At 46.9% G+C, this 17,935-nt stretch overlaps 2 protein-coding genes across 3 annotated transcripts in view; one reads left to right on the top strand and one right to left on the bottom strand.

The window, feature by feature from the left end:
- The window catches only part of LOC116850765 (lysine-specific histone demethylase 1A), a 240,016-nt gene that overhangs the window by 122,614 nt on the left and 99,467 nt on the right, over positions 1-17,935 (top strand). The gene's annotated exons all lie outside the window — the stretch shown is intronic.
- Positions 7,354-12,402, bottom strand: LOC116850764 (toll-like receptor Tollo). Its single transcript, XM_032829403.1, has one exon. The coding sequence runs from the start codon at positions 11,738-11,740 to the stop codon at positions 8,021-8,023; it is 3,720 nt and encodes a 1,239-aa protein (XP_032685294.1). The 5' UTR covers positions 11,741-12,402; the 3' UTR covers positions 7,354-8,020.

Below are 17,935 nucleotides of genomic sequence, written 5' to 3'. Positions count from 1 at the left end.
ACCATCCACCTTACTCACCAGATCTAGCCCCAAGCGACTTCTTTTTGTTCCCTCATCTAAAAATTGCGCTCGGAGGACAGAGATTTTCGTCAAATGAAGAGGCAATCACCTTCGTGAACAATTATTTTGCAGAGAAAAACGCCGAGTACTATTTCGACGGGTTACAGAGATGGGAGCATCGCTGGGAGAAGTGTGTAGATTTACAAGGAGACTATGTTGAAAAATAAAAAACAATTTTCAGAAAAAATGACTTGTATCTTTGTTAGGTCGGAAACTTTTCAGACCACCCTCGTATATATGACAGTAGATATTTTATACTATTATATCTATTTTATGTCAAGGTAGTTTATATACGTAATAAACAAGTACGATTGAATTAACGTGTTTGGTCAAGAAAAATTTGGTAGAACTAAACAGTTAATTTCTGATTATTATAATGAGATGTTCTGGTAGTCAATCAGAGCACATTTAGGTCTAACAATAGTTAGATTACAGCTGATTACAGTTGTAACATCCAGCTGTCTGCTTATTGTGATTGCATAGCATGGTTGGGTGAACGTGACATGTTTGGTTAAATGACTGTTGGTTGAACTAAATAGAATTTCTGATTATATATTATAATCACATATTCTGGTATTCAACGTTGATTACAATATTGATACAACACATAACAGATCTATTAATTGAAAGAGGTATAGCATGTAGATAGACGACTCATAGTCCGGAAGTCATCAGAATAAAAGTGAATTTTTCAACTACAATATAATAATTAAATTTGAAGTAAAATAATTATATACTAACGTTTTAAGAATCAACTTTTAATTTAAAAAGTATTAAAGTTTTTAATGAGAAATATGAATATAATTTTATTATTCTTGTTAAAACAATCGAACAAATTTGGTTGGTAATCAAACTAGTTACTTTAACTAAAAATATGGTTTGAAGATATATTCATATCTCACCAAATAGTCTGGTAGATGTATTCTGAATTCTAATTAATTCAATTCATTTTTGTCTGTGTATCACCTGTCATCGTCACTATAAGGAAGTACCCTGGACGTCGAAAAATTTAACAAAATAATACTATTTAGTACATTTTTCTATTGTTTCAAAGAATGTATCTTTGAACAACATTGACTTAGAAAAAGATTGTTATATGGATAATTTTAATATTTTTTATTTAAACTTTCTTCTTTAAAAACTAATCTTTTTTTTATTTAAACTATAATTTTTTAAATTTTAATTAAGTCTCGTTACTAACCGTGGGGAGCCTATAACCCATTTAAAAATAGTTTTCTTTTTGGAAAGATTTTAATTTGTTGATTAAACATTCGAATATATCGTCTTATATGCGTTTTATATGCGGGAAATACCAGCGAGTGCAATAGAGCTTCTGTCGTTTCACATGAGATGTCTACCAAGGGCTTTCTATCGCGCTCCTTTCCCTCATTTCGTAATTTAACGTTGTTGCGCAATTATTATTTGATGTTTGAGAATAGTCCCCGTAATAAGGTTGCGCAGCTCAGTTTATTTTCCGAGAGCGTGAGCATTGAACCTGCCGTTCCACGTGCACTTTTTATCGCGTATTCTTGTGACCTTTCCCGGCGCTCAAACACGGTTGGATTCTTCTTTCTTTCTCATTTCGGAAAGATTAAAGCCGCTGAAAATGAAAACGCTCCGGGATTGCCAATATAACTTGGCGAACGATGACGAAACGTTCTGCAGCGCGAAACAAGTATATCGCGCAACCTAATCACGAATGTCGATTGTTTGATTAGTCGTCGGAAATAATTCGTCGAGTCGGACAAATGCCACGCGCGTGATGACCGCCGATATTGCGTCTCACGAAGAGTGCCCGAGTCAAGATCGATCGGTCGATCGATCCATCTTACACGCCGCGAGGTGTGCGCCGCGCGAATGAATCTCAGGCGAAATGTTAGACACGAGCGACGTGCGCGCGATCGCCGCTGAGACGACTTGAAGCCGCGAGTACAATGCGATTGCAAATTCCGCGTGTCATTAGGCAAACCGCAAATCGTCCCGGCAGTCACGGTATGTAGGGTGGGACTTGCTCCTCTCTTTCGTACACTCACGCGCACGCCCGCGTAATAATCGTTATCGCACGTCGCCACCGTGACACCGTTACCACGATATTTGCGTTATTCCACGAGATCGAGACAACATCATATAGTAAAAAAATCTTATATTTGTGTTGAAATGCGTAGCAATTTTTGTGCAAAATTTTTAACATACCCGTGTGTTAATTTAACATATTGTTGTTGTGTTATTTTGACTGCTTTATTCGTTGATTATATATTCATTATTTCCAAGTGTTAAGATAACACTAAAGTGTATAAGTGTTACGTTTTTTTGTCAATTTCCAATGCATTATTTGTGTTATTTGTTGAAATATTTGCCTAGTGTTAAATTAGCATAAAAGTTACAGCGGATAAATTAGGGATTGTAAAATGTGTTAAATTTAATACAAAGTTTTTTGTAACGCAGCAACGACAACAACATATATATTGGCATAAAACATTGATCAAATATTCTTTATCAAAGTGAAGTTAGCAGTTTAAGACAGAGAGTGAGAAAACTGTTGCAGCTATCCCTTTTTCATTCAATCTTAGAATGGCTGTCAAGAGCTCTCTGCCATATTTCTAATATATTAAAATATATATAGTATATATATAGTATAATTTTACAAGGAATATATATATATATATATATATATATATATATATATATATATATATACACATATTGTTTCTCGGCAGCTGTTCTAAGATAGAATAAGAAAGGTATCATTTTGTTTCAAACTGCTAACGCCAATACCTCTAGCAGAAATATACGAATGTTTGGTCTATATATGTTCTTGAATAGGATTGTCAAATGTGAAAATTGAGAAATCTAAATAGATTTTCAAAGAAAAGGAGGAAACTGGAAATATAGTTTGTAAAAATACATTTTTTGGAGAAAAATATATTAACAGACTTATAATTATTACAATAGTGATAAATAAAAATATATATTATAGCAAGAATACAAGAATGTAATCACAGATTTTTAATTATAATTATTGCGATAGCGACAAATGGAAAGCTGAGCAAAGAAATGTAATACACTATTTTAAATGGCTAGATTCTGAAACGTTTTTAATATTGGCTGGGCCAATCAAAATCTTAGCTGGACATAGATGATAAAATCTACCCAGCTGAGATCAGAATGTCTGGCAATACTCTATAGTTGTAGTAACGACAGCGACAGCGTCCGCACTTGCGCTATTCCGCCGATCGATTTGCGCGTCGATCTCTCAATCGCTCTCTCCGAACGCGCGTGGAGCCGTTCTACACATTATTGGCATTGATTACACGACGATTACACGCAATCGCGCCGCGCGCACGTAATATAACGCGACTCGCATACCTGAGCGTTTTCACGTAGCCACAATTTTCCGTGCGCCAAGCGTGCTTCATTTAGCTCTCGCGCTCCTATACGCGATCGCCTGCGCGTAGATATAGCGTGCCGTTGCCGCGAGATAAGATCGGAGATTATAGTCGAGACAAGTTTCAGATTTTTACGCTCCCCCGATTTCTTTTTCTTCCTTTTAATTTGTCATTTTTGCGCTGCCCTCTCTTTCGCGTTTGCCTGCGCTGTCGTTTTGCATATCTGGCATCAGTCGAGTGTATCTAGAGGTGCGAGAAATGTATCTCGCGCGTCAACTAAAGTCAGTACTTGCGTTATCATTTTGTATTTTTCGCACTTTCTTCCCCGCATCGCGCTAATTAGAGTTGAAACGGCGCGATGGAAAAGGAGGTTGGGTAAGATAGATCATTTTTTACCTAAGCGATGGAACTTTATATATGAATATGTTTTCTTATATTTTTTAATATGTTGAATTACTTGCAAACATTAATTTCAAGTTAAACTGGTAGGAAAGTATTGAAAATCGCATTTAAAGTATCACAGTTTCGTCGAAATCTATATAAAACTTAAAAATACATAACATTTTTTACCTTCTTTTTTTTATAATCTCTCTTCCAAACTTTTACTCTTACTTAACATCACCCATTTTGACATCAACTAATCTAATCCAGGGCAACCTAACATCATCGAAGTTAAAGTATGCTCCATCCTTTTGAGGATTGAGATCATCTATACATCTATAGTATATCTATAGTATATTAAATTGCTGGTATTAACTCCCTAGACTAATATATAATAAAATAGAACTTATACACATCGAGATATGCACACAAACACATATTTCGATATAGTAATCTCAGTAACTATATAGGTGAAGAATTTTTACATTTGTAGAATAACTGTATTCTGGTTATCAAGACCGCCGTCAAGTATATAGCTTTCGAATATATAGAATCTAAGAAGTAAAAAGAAGGTAAAAAAATGTTATGTATTCTTGAGCTTGTATGCAGATTTCGACAAAAATTGTGCTACTTTGAACGCAATTTTCAATATTTTCCCATCAGTTTAGTTTGAAAAGAATATTTAAAAATGATTCAGTAATAAATATGATTCACATAAAAAAATATAAGAAAACATGCATAAGAAAGTTCTATTGCTTAGATAAAAAATGACATATTTTATCCGTTCTCCTTTTAATTCATTTCGTTGTGAGATGCGTAAAATTCTAGGTCTCTCTCCCTCCCTGTTTTCCTCTCTCTTTGGCAACTGTTTCCCATCCGGCAATCTGTCCCTTTTCTATTATCCTCGGGTGGATATTACTTATTCCGCTGAAGTAACGGTAACAAGACGTGATGACAATGTATACAGACGTGACTCGATTAACATAAAGTATTGTTTTGTTCTCGAGCTACCTCAGAAAATGGCGCACAAAGCCTGCATCGAAATAGTAGATTTAATTGTCATGCCGTGAATATCGCGTATACCGCTTTGTCGTTTTATTGCATTAACTGAAAATGAGGAAGTGCATCGCCATGCCGTTTGTAAATTCGCTTTAATGCGCCTTTGATATTCCTCTCGGCGAGCATGTTTGAAGAAGGTAGTACTTCGCTCGCAAAAATGCAATTTGAGAACTAAAATCGCAGCGGAATATTGAGAAACCTTTGAGTCTCTGCAAATATTTCGAAACGATCGAGCGACCGATCGCGCGAATATCTTCCCTTCTTTCTTTCGTTTTCCTTTTTTTCATCTCGAAAGATTCGAACAGCGCAAACGTGGTGGAAACGTGACCGGCGCGTAATCGATGAGGGGAGTGGGGATGAGCAAGAGTCACAATGAGAAAAAAAGAACAGGAGGATTAGAAACATAAAAATAGAGTGTTTTATTATTCAGTCATAGTTTTTATTCTAATAATATCTCTTTCGTTGTCGAATAGTTTGCGAGACATGATAACCGCTTGCGAGGAAAGCTAAAGAGGACGATTTCACGTTTGTACATTGTATATCTCGAATATTTGTAGCAACACGTCAGTATCTTCAACGTAAACGCGCACTTTGAATTCGACAAGTCGCATTTCGGACAAGATACACACGTACACGCTGCGTAAAGTTTGTTTTATCATCCGAGCGCACCGAGGAGCAGTGTGTGCCCTCTTTCTCGCTTCAGCGAATGTTGTTACCGTTGTCGAAAAACGCGATCGGGCGATACGAGCCCGACTGACTTTTGCAAAAAAGCGTATCGTATGTACACAATTCATATATACTCCGCGCGCGTGAAAAAGGAAAAAGAGAGAGAAACAGGAGTTCGTGCGAGCGCCCGGCAGAACGAGTGTGTGATCCACGGCGCTACCGTGTCTCCCCCCAGTGGCGGCGAAATGAGACTGTCGAATTCAAAACGTAGAGACGACCTCGCGCGACAGATAGATTACACTTTCTTAAATTAATCGTTAATCGACGGGGCGTGCGAACGTTCTTCGTCGTTTACAACGAACTCTGTTGTCGTCTGCAACGTCATCGTGTTTCTCTGTTACTCGTGTAGCTCGTCAGTCGCGAAAGCGCTTCCAAGTCGCACATTGGAGTCTCTCTCCTTCTCGATCGAGTCGGAACGAAATAAATAAGACCTAAGGTAATACTTTACAATCGTATTCACGCCCGGAATTTCGTTTATCACCGTGTGGGAAGGGTGGGAGTGGAGGAAGGAGGGAGAGGGGAAGGTGGGGAGCAACGGCTTTCGCATCGCTTGCTGGGATTCGTAAGTTCGTGCGCGCTTCCTGGATGATGGGGCACGCCAGACAAGAGGGAGGAAGTGTATAGATACAATTAAATATACATAATAATAATAATTAGGAAGTGGTATCACTGTTGGCGCAGTGGCTCGAGCCAAGCTATCTAAACAGCCGAATCGAGGCACGAACGGCGCGCGGATGTACGGACCCAGATAGACAGGTGTGCGTAAATTTGACGGCAACTTCACCGGTCGCGAAGCTTGTTGTGTCCCTCATGAGTGGTTCACTCATATTTATCGCGTACAATGACGAAATAGAAATACGAATGGAAAAAGGAAACGAGAGAGAGATCACAATCTATTCGAAAGAGCGCGGCGTGTAAGATGCGATATGATAACCCGAGGGGAGTGACTTTCAGTAAAATTCAGTTGCTGCGTCAGTGTAACAAAGAATTCACATAGTAGGTTTGATAATTAATTCGATCGTGTAGACTCGCTTCGCAAATGTCATTGGCGAAATGGTAAAGTTTCCATTGTCGATTGTTTCACCTCGTGACAATCGCGAGAGTCTATCTGGGGACGGACGTCGGGACACTCCGGTATATCCTCCTCCCGCGCGCGGACATTTCACCCGCGAGCGGAGGCTGGCGAGAGAGATAGCTGCCGGCGAAATGAAAATTATTGCGCGCCGCGCGCCAACGGTGCAACGCGTTCACCCGAGAAACGCCGCGCGGCTCGCTTTTAACGATCGGCGAAACTATTTACAGTTACTCCGAATGCGCGCCATTCTCGTCATCGGCAAATAACGAGCGATCTCCGTAACGAACACGTACAAAGCGACGAAGAGTGACGAATTTTAAGTACACGAGCGCGCACTAGTTTATCGGGCGGGGATGATTGCACCGAGTGTGCCGCAGCCAATCGACCGACCGACCGGTTGCAAGCGCATCTCTCACTCTCACATATACACGCACACACACACATACACTCTCTCTCTCTCTCTCACTCTTTCTGCGTATCTTGCTCTCTTTCCACGATCCACGGCACACACACACACATATACTCTCTCTCTCTCTCTCTCTCTCTCTCTCTCTCTCTCTCTCTCTCTCTCTCTCTCTCTCTCTCTCTCTCTCTCTCTCTCTCTCTCTCTCTCTCTCTCTCTCTCTCTCTCTCTCTCTCTCTCTCTCTCTCTCTCTCTCTCTCTCTCTCTCTCTCTCACTCTTTCTGCGTATCTTGCTCTCTTTCCACGATCCACGGCACACACACACACATCCACGTTGACACGCGTGCAGCCAGCACTACTGTCACACCCGACGTGATCGCACGTTCCATGAGCCGAATGGCGCGGCAGCAGCTCTCGTCGCTCGTAATTCGAGCGACCGAGCGAACACGACGTTCTATTTACAACGAGTTTCAACTATCTACCCCCTCGTCTCCCTCGTGGACTCGCTCCGATGCGACTACATAATTTACACGTTCTCCAAGAGTGGCGCGCGCGCGCGCGCTTCACGCACACCAAGCACAAACACAACCGCGCGCTCGCGCGCGCGGGAGCTTCTTAAATATCTCCGCACTTTTATCACTCTCTATGTACACCTACTCCTTGTTTCCCTCCCTTTCTGTCGCGCAATAGGCGCGCTCCATTTATACAGGTTAATCCGTCGTTTATGTACACACTGTATTGCACCGGCCGAATGCGCTCCGATCCACTGACCCTCGTCGTCGAGATCCGTCTCACGCGCGTCCGACGCATGTGTGTACACCCTCGTGTATATCCGCGAGTATTTCACCCGACACGAACGACACGTCGCGTCGCATTACGTTACACGAACTTGACACACGCGCGCACACATCACAGACTCGCACTCGCGGATCATATGTGGACGGACACGGTGCGCGAGCCGTTGGACGTTCGGTTGTTATGCTGCCGTCGGACCGGCGGCGGCTGCCTCGTCCTTTGCGTCGTCCGCTGGTTGTTCGGCACGTCCGGCAGCGCGAACCGCAGCTTCTCCCAGAAAAGCTTGTCGCCCCACTGCAGATAAGTGTTCGTCTTAAGGTACAGCCGTATGTCCGGGTCGAGATCGCGCTGGTGCACGTCGCCGACCAGCACGAGTATCAGCCGGCGTCTCCTGTCCCTCAGCACCTGATGATGCGCCGACTTGAAGTCGAAGCGACACCACTCGGACTTGATGAAGTTCTCCGACAGCACCATGATCGTGCGTCGCGACGACTCCACCGCCTGGACGATGGTGTCCGCGATGAAACTGCCGACCGGGAAGTCCCGGTAGTGCAGGCACAGTTTGTACGACGGATTGCCCATTTCGAGCACCGGCGCCAGCTCCTCCGCAACGAACGCTTCGTCTTTCGAGCTGTAGCTCACAAAGGCGTCAAACAGCTTGTCCCGGTCGTCGCGGTCGACCTCGTGATTCCGGTAGAATATCCGCACGCCGAAGCGCGAGTGGAACCATACGCGCAGCTCGTGACGGAACACGAAGGCGAGCATACAGAGCAGCATGACGATGAGCGAGCTGGCCAAAGTAGCCACCAGGAGCGGCAAGTAATCCTGCAGCACCTGCTTCTCGATGATGGTCTTGGTGTAGTTGCGATGCGCGTCGTTTTCGATGCTCGCCGCGCCGGTGCAGACGCTGCTGCTGTCGTTGTTCCCGCGCTCGCCCGTCGCCATCACGAAACCGAACTCGTCGTCGCCGAACACTTCGTCACCGAACGCCTCGAACTCGCTGACGTTGTACACACAGCGCACCGCGGACGCGTCGCTGACGCTCACACTCGGATTGCGCGTCCACTCGCGATAACTCTGCAGGTAATCGCACTCGCAGGACCACGGATTGCCGGCTAGGCTGACCTCGATGGTGGTCGGCAGCGACCAGATCGCCAGGCTGATGAGACGGTTGTTCTGCAGCCGCAGGATGCGCAGAGAGCGCAGCGGCGCGAACGTGTCGTTGCCGATCGCGACGATGCGGTTGCGCTGCAGGTGCAGCTGCCGCAGCGCGTCCAGGCCTTCGAACTCGTGGCCGCGCAGCTCTCGTATCCGGTTGTCCTGCAGGTGCAGGTCCTCGAGGTCGCGCAGGCCGTTGAACGAACGGTTCTGCACGATCTCGATGTTGGAGGCGTTGAGGAACAGAACTTTGAGCTTCTTGCGGCCGATGAACGCGTGACTGGACACCACGTGCAAGTCGTTACCGTCCAGATAGAGGCGCGTCGCGTCCATCGGTATCTGCTCCGGTAGCTTGCTGGTGTGTCCGCCGTTGGAGCAGTCCACTACGTTCGCCGACCACGACTGATCGTGATAACACGTGCAGTTCTGCGGACAGGTCATCTCGCAGTCGCACGCGTCGAAGTCGCAGCAGTGGCACAGCGCGAAGCAGTGGGTGTCGTATTTGCAGAGAAATTGCGAGTGCGACGCCTCGACCAACGGCACGAACGCGTGCTCGCGGTCGTACAGGAGCTTGCAGTAGATACTCTCGAGATCCATAACGCGCGGCTGCACGCGCGTCTGATTCTGCCGGTTGACGCGTTGCAGCCACTCCATGGTGCAGTCGCACAGGTACTGATTGTCGCCGATGTAGAACTCCGGCAACGACCGGTCCGTCGGCACCGCGCTGATGCGCAGAGCGTACGGCTCGAGGTTGCGTATTTGATTACCCTTGAGGTCCACGCGCGTCAAGTTCGGCTTCTTGAAGAACGAGTAGCTCTGCACCTTGGAGATGAGATTGTCGTTGAGAAACAGTAATTCAACGCTCATGGGGATGGCGTTGCCGGTGATCTCGGTCAGACGGTTCTCGCTGGCGTCGAAAGTGCTTAGTTGCAGCTGTGTCTCGATTTCGTAGTAATTGCCGAGCTCGCGAATCTCGTTGGAATGTATATCCAACCACTGCAGTCCGGTCGGTATCATGGCGTAGTCGAACCACTTGAGCCGATTATCGCTGACATTCAGCCACACGAGATTCGGCAGGTGAGTGAAGAGGCCAGCGATGTCGGCCAGCTGATTGCCGTCCAGACGGATCGCCTGGAGATTGAGGTTCTCGTCGAATGTACCGGTTTCAATGTACTGTATGCGGTTGCGCGATAGGTTCAGGATCTTCAGTTCCTTTATACGATCGAAGATGCCCTTGGTGAGATTACCGATGTGATTTTCGGTTAATCGCAGCCCGTACAACTGCGTCACGTGGTCGAAGGTGCCGTTCGGTATCTCAGAGATGAGGTTCTCGCCGAGGTCGAGGGTGCGCAGCAAGGGAGTGGCTTTCAAGACATCCGGCACCGATGTCAGCCGATTACCGTTAAGATGAAAGTCCTGTAGGGACGAGGCGTTTCTCAGGGAACTCGGGTGTATCGTGTGTAACCGGTTGTTGTCCAGCGAGAGGAGACTGAGCACGTAGAGGCCGCTCAACGTGGTGGCATCCACCACGGTCAATTGGTTGTCGCTCAGCAGCAGCGTGTGCAGATTATAGAGCGCCGAGAATGTGTTCTCCGGCAGACTCTCCAGCAGATTCTCCTGCAACCGTAGTATCTGCAGACTGTAGAGATCGCGAAAGACCGTCGGATCGAGCCGCGCGATACGATTGCTCGAGAGGTCCAACACCACCAAACGTACCAAACCACCGAACGTAGCCGCGTTCACCCATTCCGCCGTGAGCTCGTTATGAGATAGGTCTAACACCAACAACTGTGTCAGTTCACTGAACAATCCGGGCGGTAGAACACTCAGCGTATTGTTCCTCAGATGTATCTCCTGTATGTCCCTCGCGTCGGCGAACAGCTCCGGCGGCAGGCTGGCCAGTCGGTTGTCGGCGAGTCTCAAGATGGCCAGCGAGGAGAGGCCCTCGAACGCGCGATCCGCCATGAAGCCGATGGCGTTGCAGCGCAGATCCAGGCTGTGCAGCCGCGTCAGGCCGGAGAAGGCCGCGCTCGGCAGCGACTCGATACTGTTATTGCTGAGATCCAGCTCCTTGAGACTCGTGAGGCATCTCGCCGCGGTGCTGAAGCGAAAACTCGTGATGTCGCGCAGCCGGTTCCTCGTGAGATTCAGCACCTCAAGATTCACCAAGGGACAAAGCGCGCCTTCCGGTATGCTCCACATGTTGTTCTCACCGAGATCGAGCTTCTCCAGCTGCCGAAGCTCGTCGGTGAAGGCGCCCGCGGACACGTCGAGCGCCATCGCGGACCAATCGGTGTTGTGCGTCCTCACGGTGAGGTTACGCAGCTCTCGCAGCCCCTTGAACGCGTCGTCCGACAGGTTGCCGATCTTGCAGTACTCGATCACGAGTTCCCGCAACTCGACCAGCGGCCTGAAACTGCCGGCGCTCAAGGAGCTTTGGTAGAACAGCCCGTCGCTGCATTCCAGCCGCAGGCGCACCGTGTGCTGCGGCTGTATCACGCTGAAGTTGGTATTCTCCAGCTCACTGTTGATGGTTCTGAGACGGCACACGAGCGAGACGTCGTCTTCGGCGTCGCCAGTCGTTACCCACTTGCACTCGTCAGGCGCCTTGTACCTGAGCGCCTTGCTCAGCGACGCGCCGAGGACACCGAATATCGTGCCCAGCAGTATGGCGAAGAAGGCAGGACTGCCCCGCATCTTTCTCGCCGAGCGTGATCAATGTTCCATCAATGTGCCCCGTGCCGCCCCCCGTCGTCGTCGTCGACGTCGTCGTCGTCGTCGTCGTCTTCGCCGACGTCGTCGTGATGATCGCCTCTCCTCCCTCTTTATCCCACTAACGCCTCGTGAGACCGGCGTCGATCCATTTAAAAGACCGGTCGCCGTGATTTTACCTCGCGTCATCCATATCACTCTCTCTCTCCCTCGCCTCTCCTTGTCTCAATCGACGATCGGCCCACGGCACCTCTTTACTCCGCCTTACGATTCCGGCGGTTTCATCCTCGGTGATTCGTCGTGCGTTCGGGCAAACGACGTGCGCTTAACGGAACGAACGTGCAAACGAGAGGGAGAGAGAGAGAGAGAGAGAGAGAGAGAGAGAGAGAGAGAGAGAGAGAGAGAGAGAGAGAGAGAAAGAAAGAGATAGAGAGACGAAGAAAAAGAGGGAGAGAGACAGAAAGGAGGAACGGGTTCGGCGACCCCGAGATTATCGCCTTCGATGGTGAGAAAAATCTCGTGAACGACGAAAAGTCACCGGTATGACGCGCGCGTATACGGCTCCGGTAGGGCCCACGGTTCTTCCAGGACTGGTTGGCGGAGTTGTAAGGCCCTGGCGGGCTCCGTTACCCTCCCCCCGCTGCCCACCTCCTGCCACCTTCCGTATAGCCGCTCTCACCTCTCCCCGGCCGTCCTTCCTTCTCCCACCCGTTCTACCTTCTCTTCGTCGTCCTCTTCGTCGTCCTCGTCTTCGTCGTCGTCCTCGTCGTCGTCGTCGTCTTCGTCGTCCTCATCGTCGTCGTCCTCGTCGTTCGTACCCGGGTCTCAACGTTCTGGCAAGCCTATAAAAACAAGACAGGTACACTCTCCGGGTCCTTACAGTGGCTCCTCCGCATCTGTAGCCTCCTCCATCCACTACGTTCTTATTTCCTTGTCCCTCCTCCCGTTTTTTTCCATCTCTCGCTTTCTCTCTTCCTCTTTGTACTGCGCGCCCCCCCGCATCTCGTGTTCCCCTCGTCCTTCTCTCTCCCTCTCTCTTTACGCTCTTTTTTCTGCCTGTCGATCTTCCCTCTTCTCTCCTCTCTTTCTCTCTATTCTTTCGTCGTATTGCCGTTCGATCCATCCGCGAAACCTCCGCTGCGCCGTCATCTGTTCTCACATCGTTTCTACGATTCTGTCACGTAGAATGGGGCCGCGAAAAAAAAAGATGTTTGTCCGATGCCTTTGTGCGTGAATCCCGTTTACGTTCATACTCTGCTGGTCCCGCGCTTCGCAAATACTTTTTGCAGATTTCCGCCGCGTTCCTGCGCGCTTCTCGCAGCGATCATTCGCCTCTGATAAAAAACGCACGTCGTTCCAGTTTGCATTTTACACTAATTAACCTTTGTGCGTTATCACGATAAACAATAAGAGTTTTTGATCACATTTTGTCCCAATTTATTCATTATATTTGATTGAGATGAATATTCGATTTTTTTCAAGTCTGTACACAAAGAATAAACGCGATCAAATGTATAAATAAGAGAGTTTCCTTCGTTGAAGATGAAACGATCCACGAAAACGCAAACAAACCTATTACACGGAATGTTCGATTTTGAGCGTCCCTAACGCGTCTTTTGAACTGGGGATTGGTTCCGTGTACCTTCCCGAGCCTTTAGACTGTATTTGGGATTCGCACATTTTTATCCTATTGAGCGTGAAACGATCGGACACATTGTGTTAGGAATTGTGTGTAACACCATGTCAAGTGGTCTCCTACGGTGATGTCCGCCTCCTTTCAGAAAACAGTGCTTAGCAGTTCGGTCTCCCGTCGTTGGAAAGTGATTTGTTACCTTTACCTGCTCAAAGTAGGGTTCCCCATCGGCAAAGGGTCTTCTAAATCATCCTCATCGCTTAAATCAGCGATCCAACCTGCCCCATTCATCGAAATTTAAATGACCATAGACGTGCGCGCCAAGTCGGGAATCGATCATCGACGATCAGAAGTGATTACGTCGTTTATCATGTGAAATTACGCGGGCCCGTATTAACCAGTTAGCGTTAACAATTATTATAATTTGAGTGGCTGCGTAATTATCGAAGTAACGACATAACGAGGAGCTTAGAAGGAGAAACACGTTATGGGTAACGGAGAGAAAGATACATGGATAAGCCGAATGTAAATTAAAAATGATAAGCCGAATGTAAATTAAAAAAGATACATGGATAAGCCGAATGTAAATTAAAACTCCCAGATAGACAGGTGCACGTAAATTTGGCAGCAACTTTGCTGGTCGGTTTGTAAAGATTGCATTTTTTATGAATGGTTTATATATCACTCATATTTGTCATGCATACAAAATAGGAACACGAAAGAAATACGCGAGAAAATTATAAAAATTTATTCAAAACAATGTTATGTAAAATGTAATGCGAAAATCTGACAGCAACTTTTCATAAATTTATTGCTGCATCAATGTAACCAGAAATTCACATTATTTTACGGTATAAATTCAATAATTCAATACGCTATATTTGCTTTATAAATGTAATTAAACGAATTGTCACGTTTCCATCATCTCGCGTCGTGATAATAATGAAAGTCAATTTGGGTTGTTTTGTACAAAAGTGCGATTTTGTCGTTGCTCCACTTATTCCCAGAATTGCAGATACGCAGAGTCATCTTTCCCTCGCGAGATGCTATTTTATTAATACGTCTAGTTTCAGTTTGCACGGTTTATCTTGGCGACATGTGACGCTCGTATCGTATTTCTACTACTGTGAATATCTCAATTGTACTTAATACACGCTGTAGCCCATTCTCTCTTTTCACGTTGCGGGACACGTAATAACTCACTGGGGAAGAGCCGGCGAAACAACGCTCGTGAGAACTTCTTGCCGCCATTGTCAGTGTCGATAACGCGAGTAGACCGCTGGTTTCGCAATTAGGCGTGCGTTTTATCATACGTGCTCATTGATCGCTATTACAAGATCTTCGCCAAGGCCGCGGGGCTTTAAATCGGTATTATATTTCACTCTTCCGCCGGTCGCCTTTCTCGCAACCGGCTGGCCGGCTGGTAATTGCCGACGCGGTGGACTGCATTTTAGCCGTCTATAAGCGCTCGCGATATTATTCCAGGGTGTCTGGTGTTTTGCGGATTAACCATGTATCACGCGCTGTAAAACGAAACTGCAACCTGCTAACTACCTCGATTACCTCGCGCGAGCGCGCAAGGGAGTTCGCGCCATTCTTTCTCATTACACAAATATCTCGAGTTCTTCCGGGAAAGAGTTACTTCATCCTCGAGATTATTCCCGCCGGCTTTCATCGGGACGCAATTTTTGGCTGATATTACATTCCCGTCGCCAATTACTGTAACCGTTCGCGAACGCGCGATGATACACAGAGAGACGCGTTCGGGAAGCGTTCGTTGCGTGTAAATTCGATTCGATCGACCCCACCGCGCGGATTATACCGATCGCTTTTAATTCGTGGGCAAATTTTGCTGCGCGCGCCATTCTCTGGGGGTTGAGTGTGCTTCTAATCACTGACGACCGTTTCGTTTTTGTGTCACAGCTTAATGGATCTTTTTCACCTTTGGTCGCCCGAAACAAATCAGTTATACTCAGGAATTTTTCTGAAGAAAACGTATCGATTTGTGTATGTAACTTGATATATTTATTGTAGGAAGTATAAAGGAACACTAAAAATGTAATCTATATTCGAAAATGTAAACTTTTAAACGCGATATTCTCGAAATCATGTTTCTTAACGTTGGTTTTCAACATCACAATACAAGGCTTCTCCAAGGCTATTAAATCGAATGATTTCAAACTTTCTACACATCTTCAATGCATGTGTATCGAGTACATAAGTTTTCTGAAATTTTTACATCTAATGTTTTTTCGTTATATGAACAAGTTGTTTCTTTCAGTGAGAAAGACGCAACTTTCACTTTGTACTGACGCTACTCTGTTAATTTTCAATTTTTCGTAAAATCACAGGCATTTACTCCCTCGATATACACGCATTGGGTGTAAAGTCAATTGGAGGATACACATTTTTCCAGTAAAAATTCTTGAATATAGCTTATTTTTCAGGTATCCAAAGGCATCGAAAAGAAATCGCAACTTGTGCGACTGAATAGGGGTCAGACAAAAACTCACGAAACGGTATCTCTGCTCGGCTGCTTCAAAACTCTGCTGTGTTAACTGTGAGAACAATTGACTGAATCTCTTACAGGAATCTTCCTGTTCCTGCAATCGGGTTTTCGTCTGTGGTCCCTCAGATAACAGAAAATCAGTTACACGAACCGAGTATTTTTTCCCGTGTGGTAGCCACCGTAAACGAAGATTAGATACCGCCACCTTGAATCCTAACGATTTGGACATTTCATTATCGACAATTACATAAATCTCGCTTTTAATCTCGCGTGGCGGCGGCCAGTCCCATGCCGATAAAGGGCAATTCCTACGATTTTACGGAGGACCGGGCGCTCCTCGTTTCTTCCTTCTCTTTCCTTTCTTTTCCCTTTTCGTCAGGTTTGATTAGCGACGCGATGTGAATGGACCTTAAGCAGGAGGAGGAGGATGCCCCGATGGCTGCGCCGCTGAAAGGTGGCTAGTTGGCGGCAGGGATCGGCGAAAGCGGTCAGTGATCGCTGGGGCCTCATGCTCGGGCCCCTCGTTGCTCACGATCGGGCACCGCTCCGGCACCTCCTTTCCCTTTACCCTGCCCCCTCCCCCTCCCCCCACTACCATCGCCACCATCACCACCACCATCACCGCCGCCGCCGCCGCCGTCGTCACCACCAACGCCAGCACCTCCGTCCATTCCCGTCCTTCGGGCCCCACGGGCCTCCCCCCACCGCCGTCGCTTCTGGGCCTAGTCTCCTTTCAACAGTGCAGGTGACGGGGCATTCTTTTAAATCTAATCAACTACCGAACCATGCGTCGTTATGTACTGGGTGTTTACGAATACGAGGTTCGTTTAAAATGTTAGCGGTCCTCCTCTCTATCTAATGAGGCAATTTGTAGAACCGTGAAACGCGGCTCCCGCTGTACGCGGCCCGTGTTACGCGTTGGTGGCCACGATGCTCGATGTTTCCCGAAGCGGTTATTAGTGTCCGCGATTGTTCGCGCGAGTGCGCGCGTACTCTCCTGCCGCGTTAATCAATTGTTTCCCTATCTCTTTATCGCGCCGAGAAATCTCACATGTCATTGTTTGCCGTGGAAAAACGTAGGCGGGCACGACGAAAATTCGTCAGGCGATACCCTACAGCGGTGACAGGAGTGACAGAGCACCGCCGGAACTCGGCATTAACGCTCATCACAAAATTGATGTCTCCTTCTATTTTTCTTTCTCTCTATTCTTCTATTTTAAGGAAACGACCGTTTTCATCGCCATCACGCGCACGTCATTCGCGTCGGAGCACACCCTGTATATATCGGCTGACTACGGATGAACGCGTGTGTGTCTCGCTTTCACGATATCGAGGCAGGCGCGCTCGCGATGACAAAGAGCGTCGGGATCGAGAGACGCTGTCATCGCGCATTCAGAAATTACGCAATCGGATCCCGGTGTTGTAAGCGCTCCTCCCCCTCGTTCGCCGGCGGACGAAACCTTCTGTTTTCCTGGCCACGTCGCTTCACGTTTTAGGCGTGATGCTCATTAGGCCCGAGCAGGGAAATCAATCAAAGGCGTCCAGACTGTTAACGCGCACGGTCGAGCGAAACTACCGGATTCCGATCGAGCTGCCCGTTCGATAAAGACAGATATGTACAGATCGGTTATTCGATGGAAGGGAGACGCTTGGGACACCTTTGACTGTTGTGTATAATTCTGTTATATAATAATGATTATAGCGCAGCGGCTGCATCGGTGCATGCGCCAATTGTAAAAATCCTTGATTGATGAATGACTTTTCTGCCTCTTGGCCGACGAGAAAGAGGGAGACCGACTTCGATAGAGCGAGATTGAGACTTAACGTTATGCATTTTGATGAAATAACGAGACGCGAGTCGGGTAACGTACGAACCGCGCATGATTGACGGGGCTATACGCCTCTCTCTGAGAAAGAGAGATTCTCCCAGAAACATATTACGGTGAACGAACGTCGTTTCTCACGGCAAAACCGACTCACGGAAAAGAGAGAGAGAGAGAGAGAGAGAGAGAGAGAGAGAGAGAGAGAGAGAGAGAGA

Source organism: Odontomachus brunneus, unplaced genomic scaffold, assembly GCF_010583005.1.
Source record: "Odontomachus brunneus isolate Ranch 3 - 2012 unplaced genomic scaffold, Obru_v1 Obru_scaffold_154, whole genome shotgun sequence".
Taxonomy (NCBI): domain Eukaryota; kingdom Metazoa; phylum Arthropoda; class Insecta; order Hymenoptera; family Formicidae; genus Odontomachus; species Odontomachus brunneus.
This window is presented reverse-complemented; position numbering and strand designations above follow the sequence as displayed.

Coding starts and splice junctions, on each gene's coding strand:
- LOC116850764 (XM_032829403.1), bottom strand. CDS start 11,740: ATGCGGGGCAGTCCTGCCTTCTTCGCCATACTGCTGGGCACGATATTC.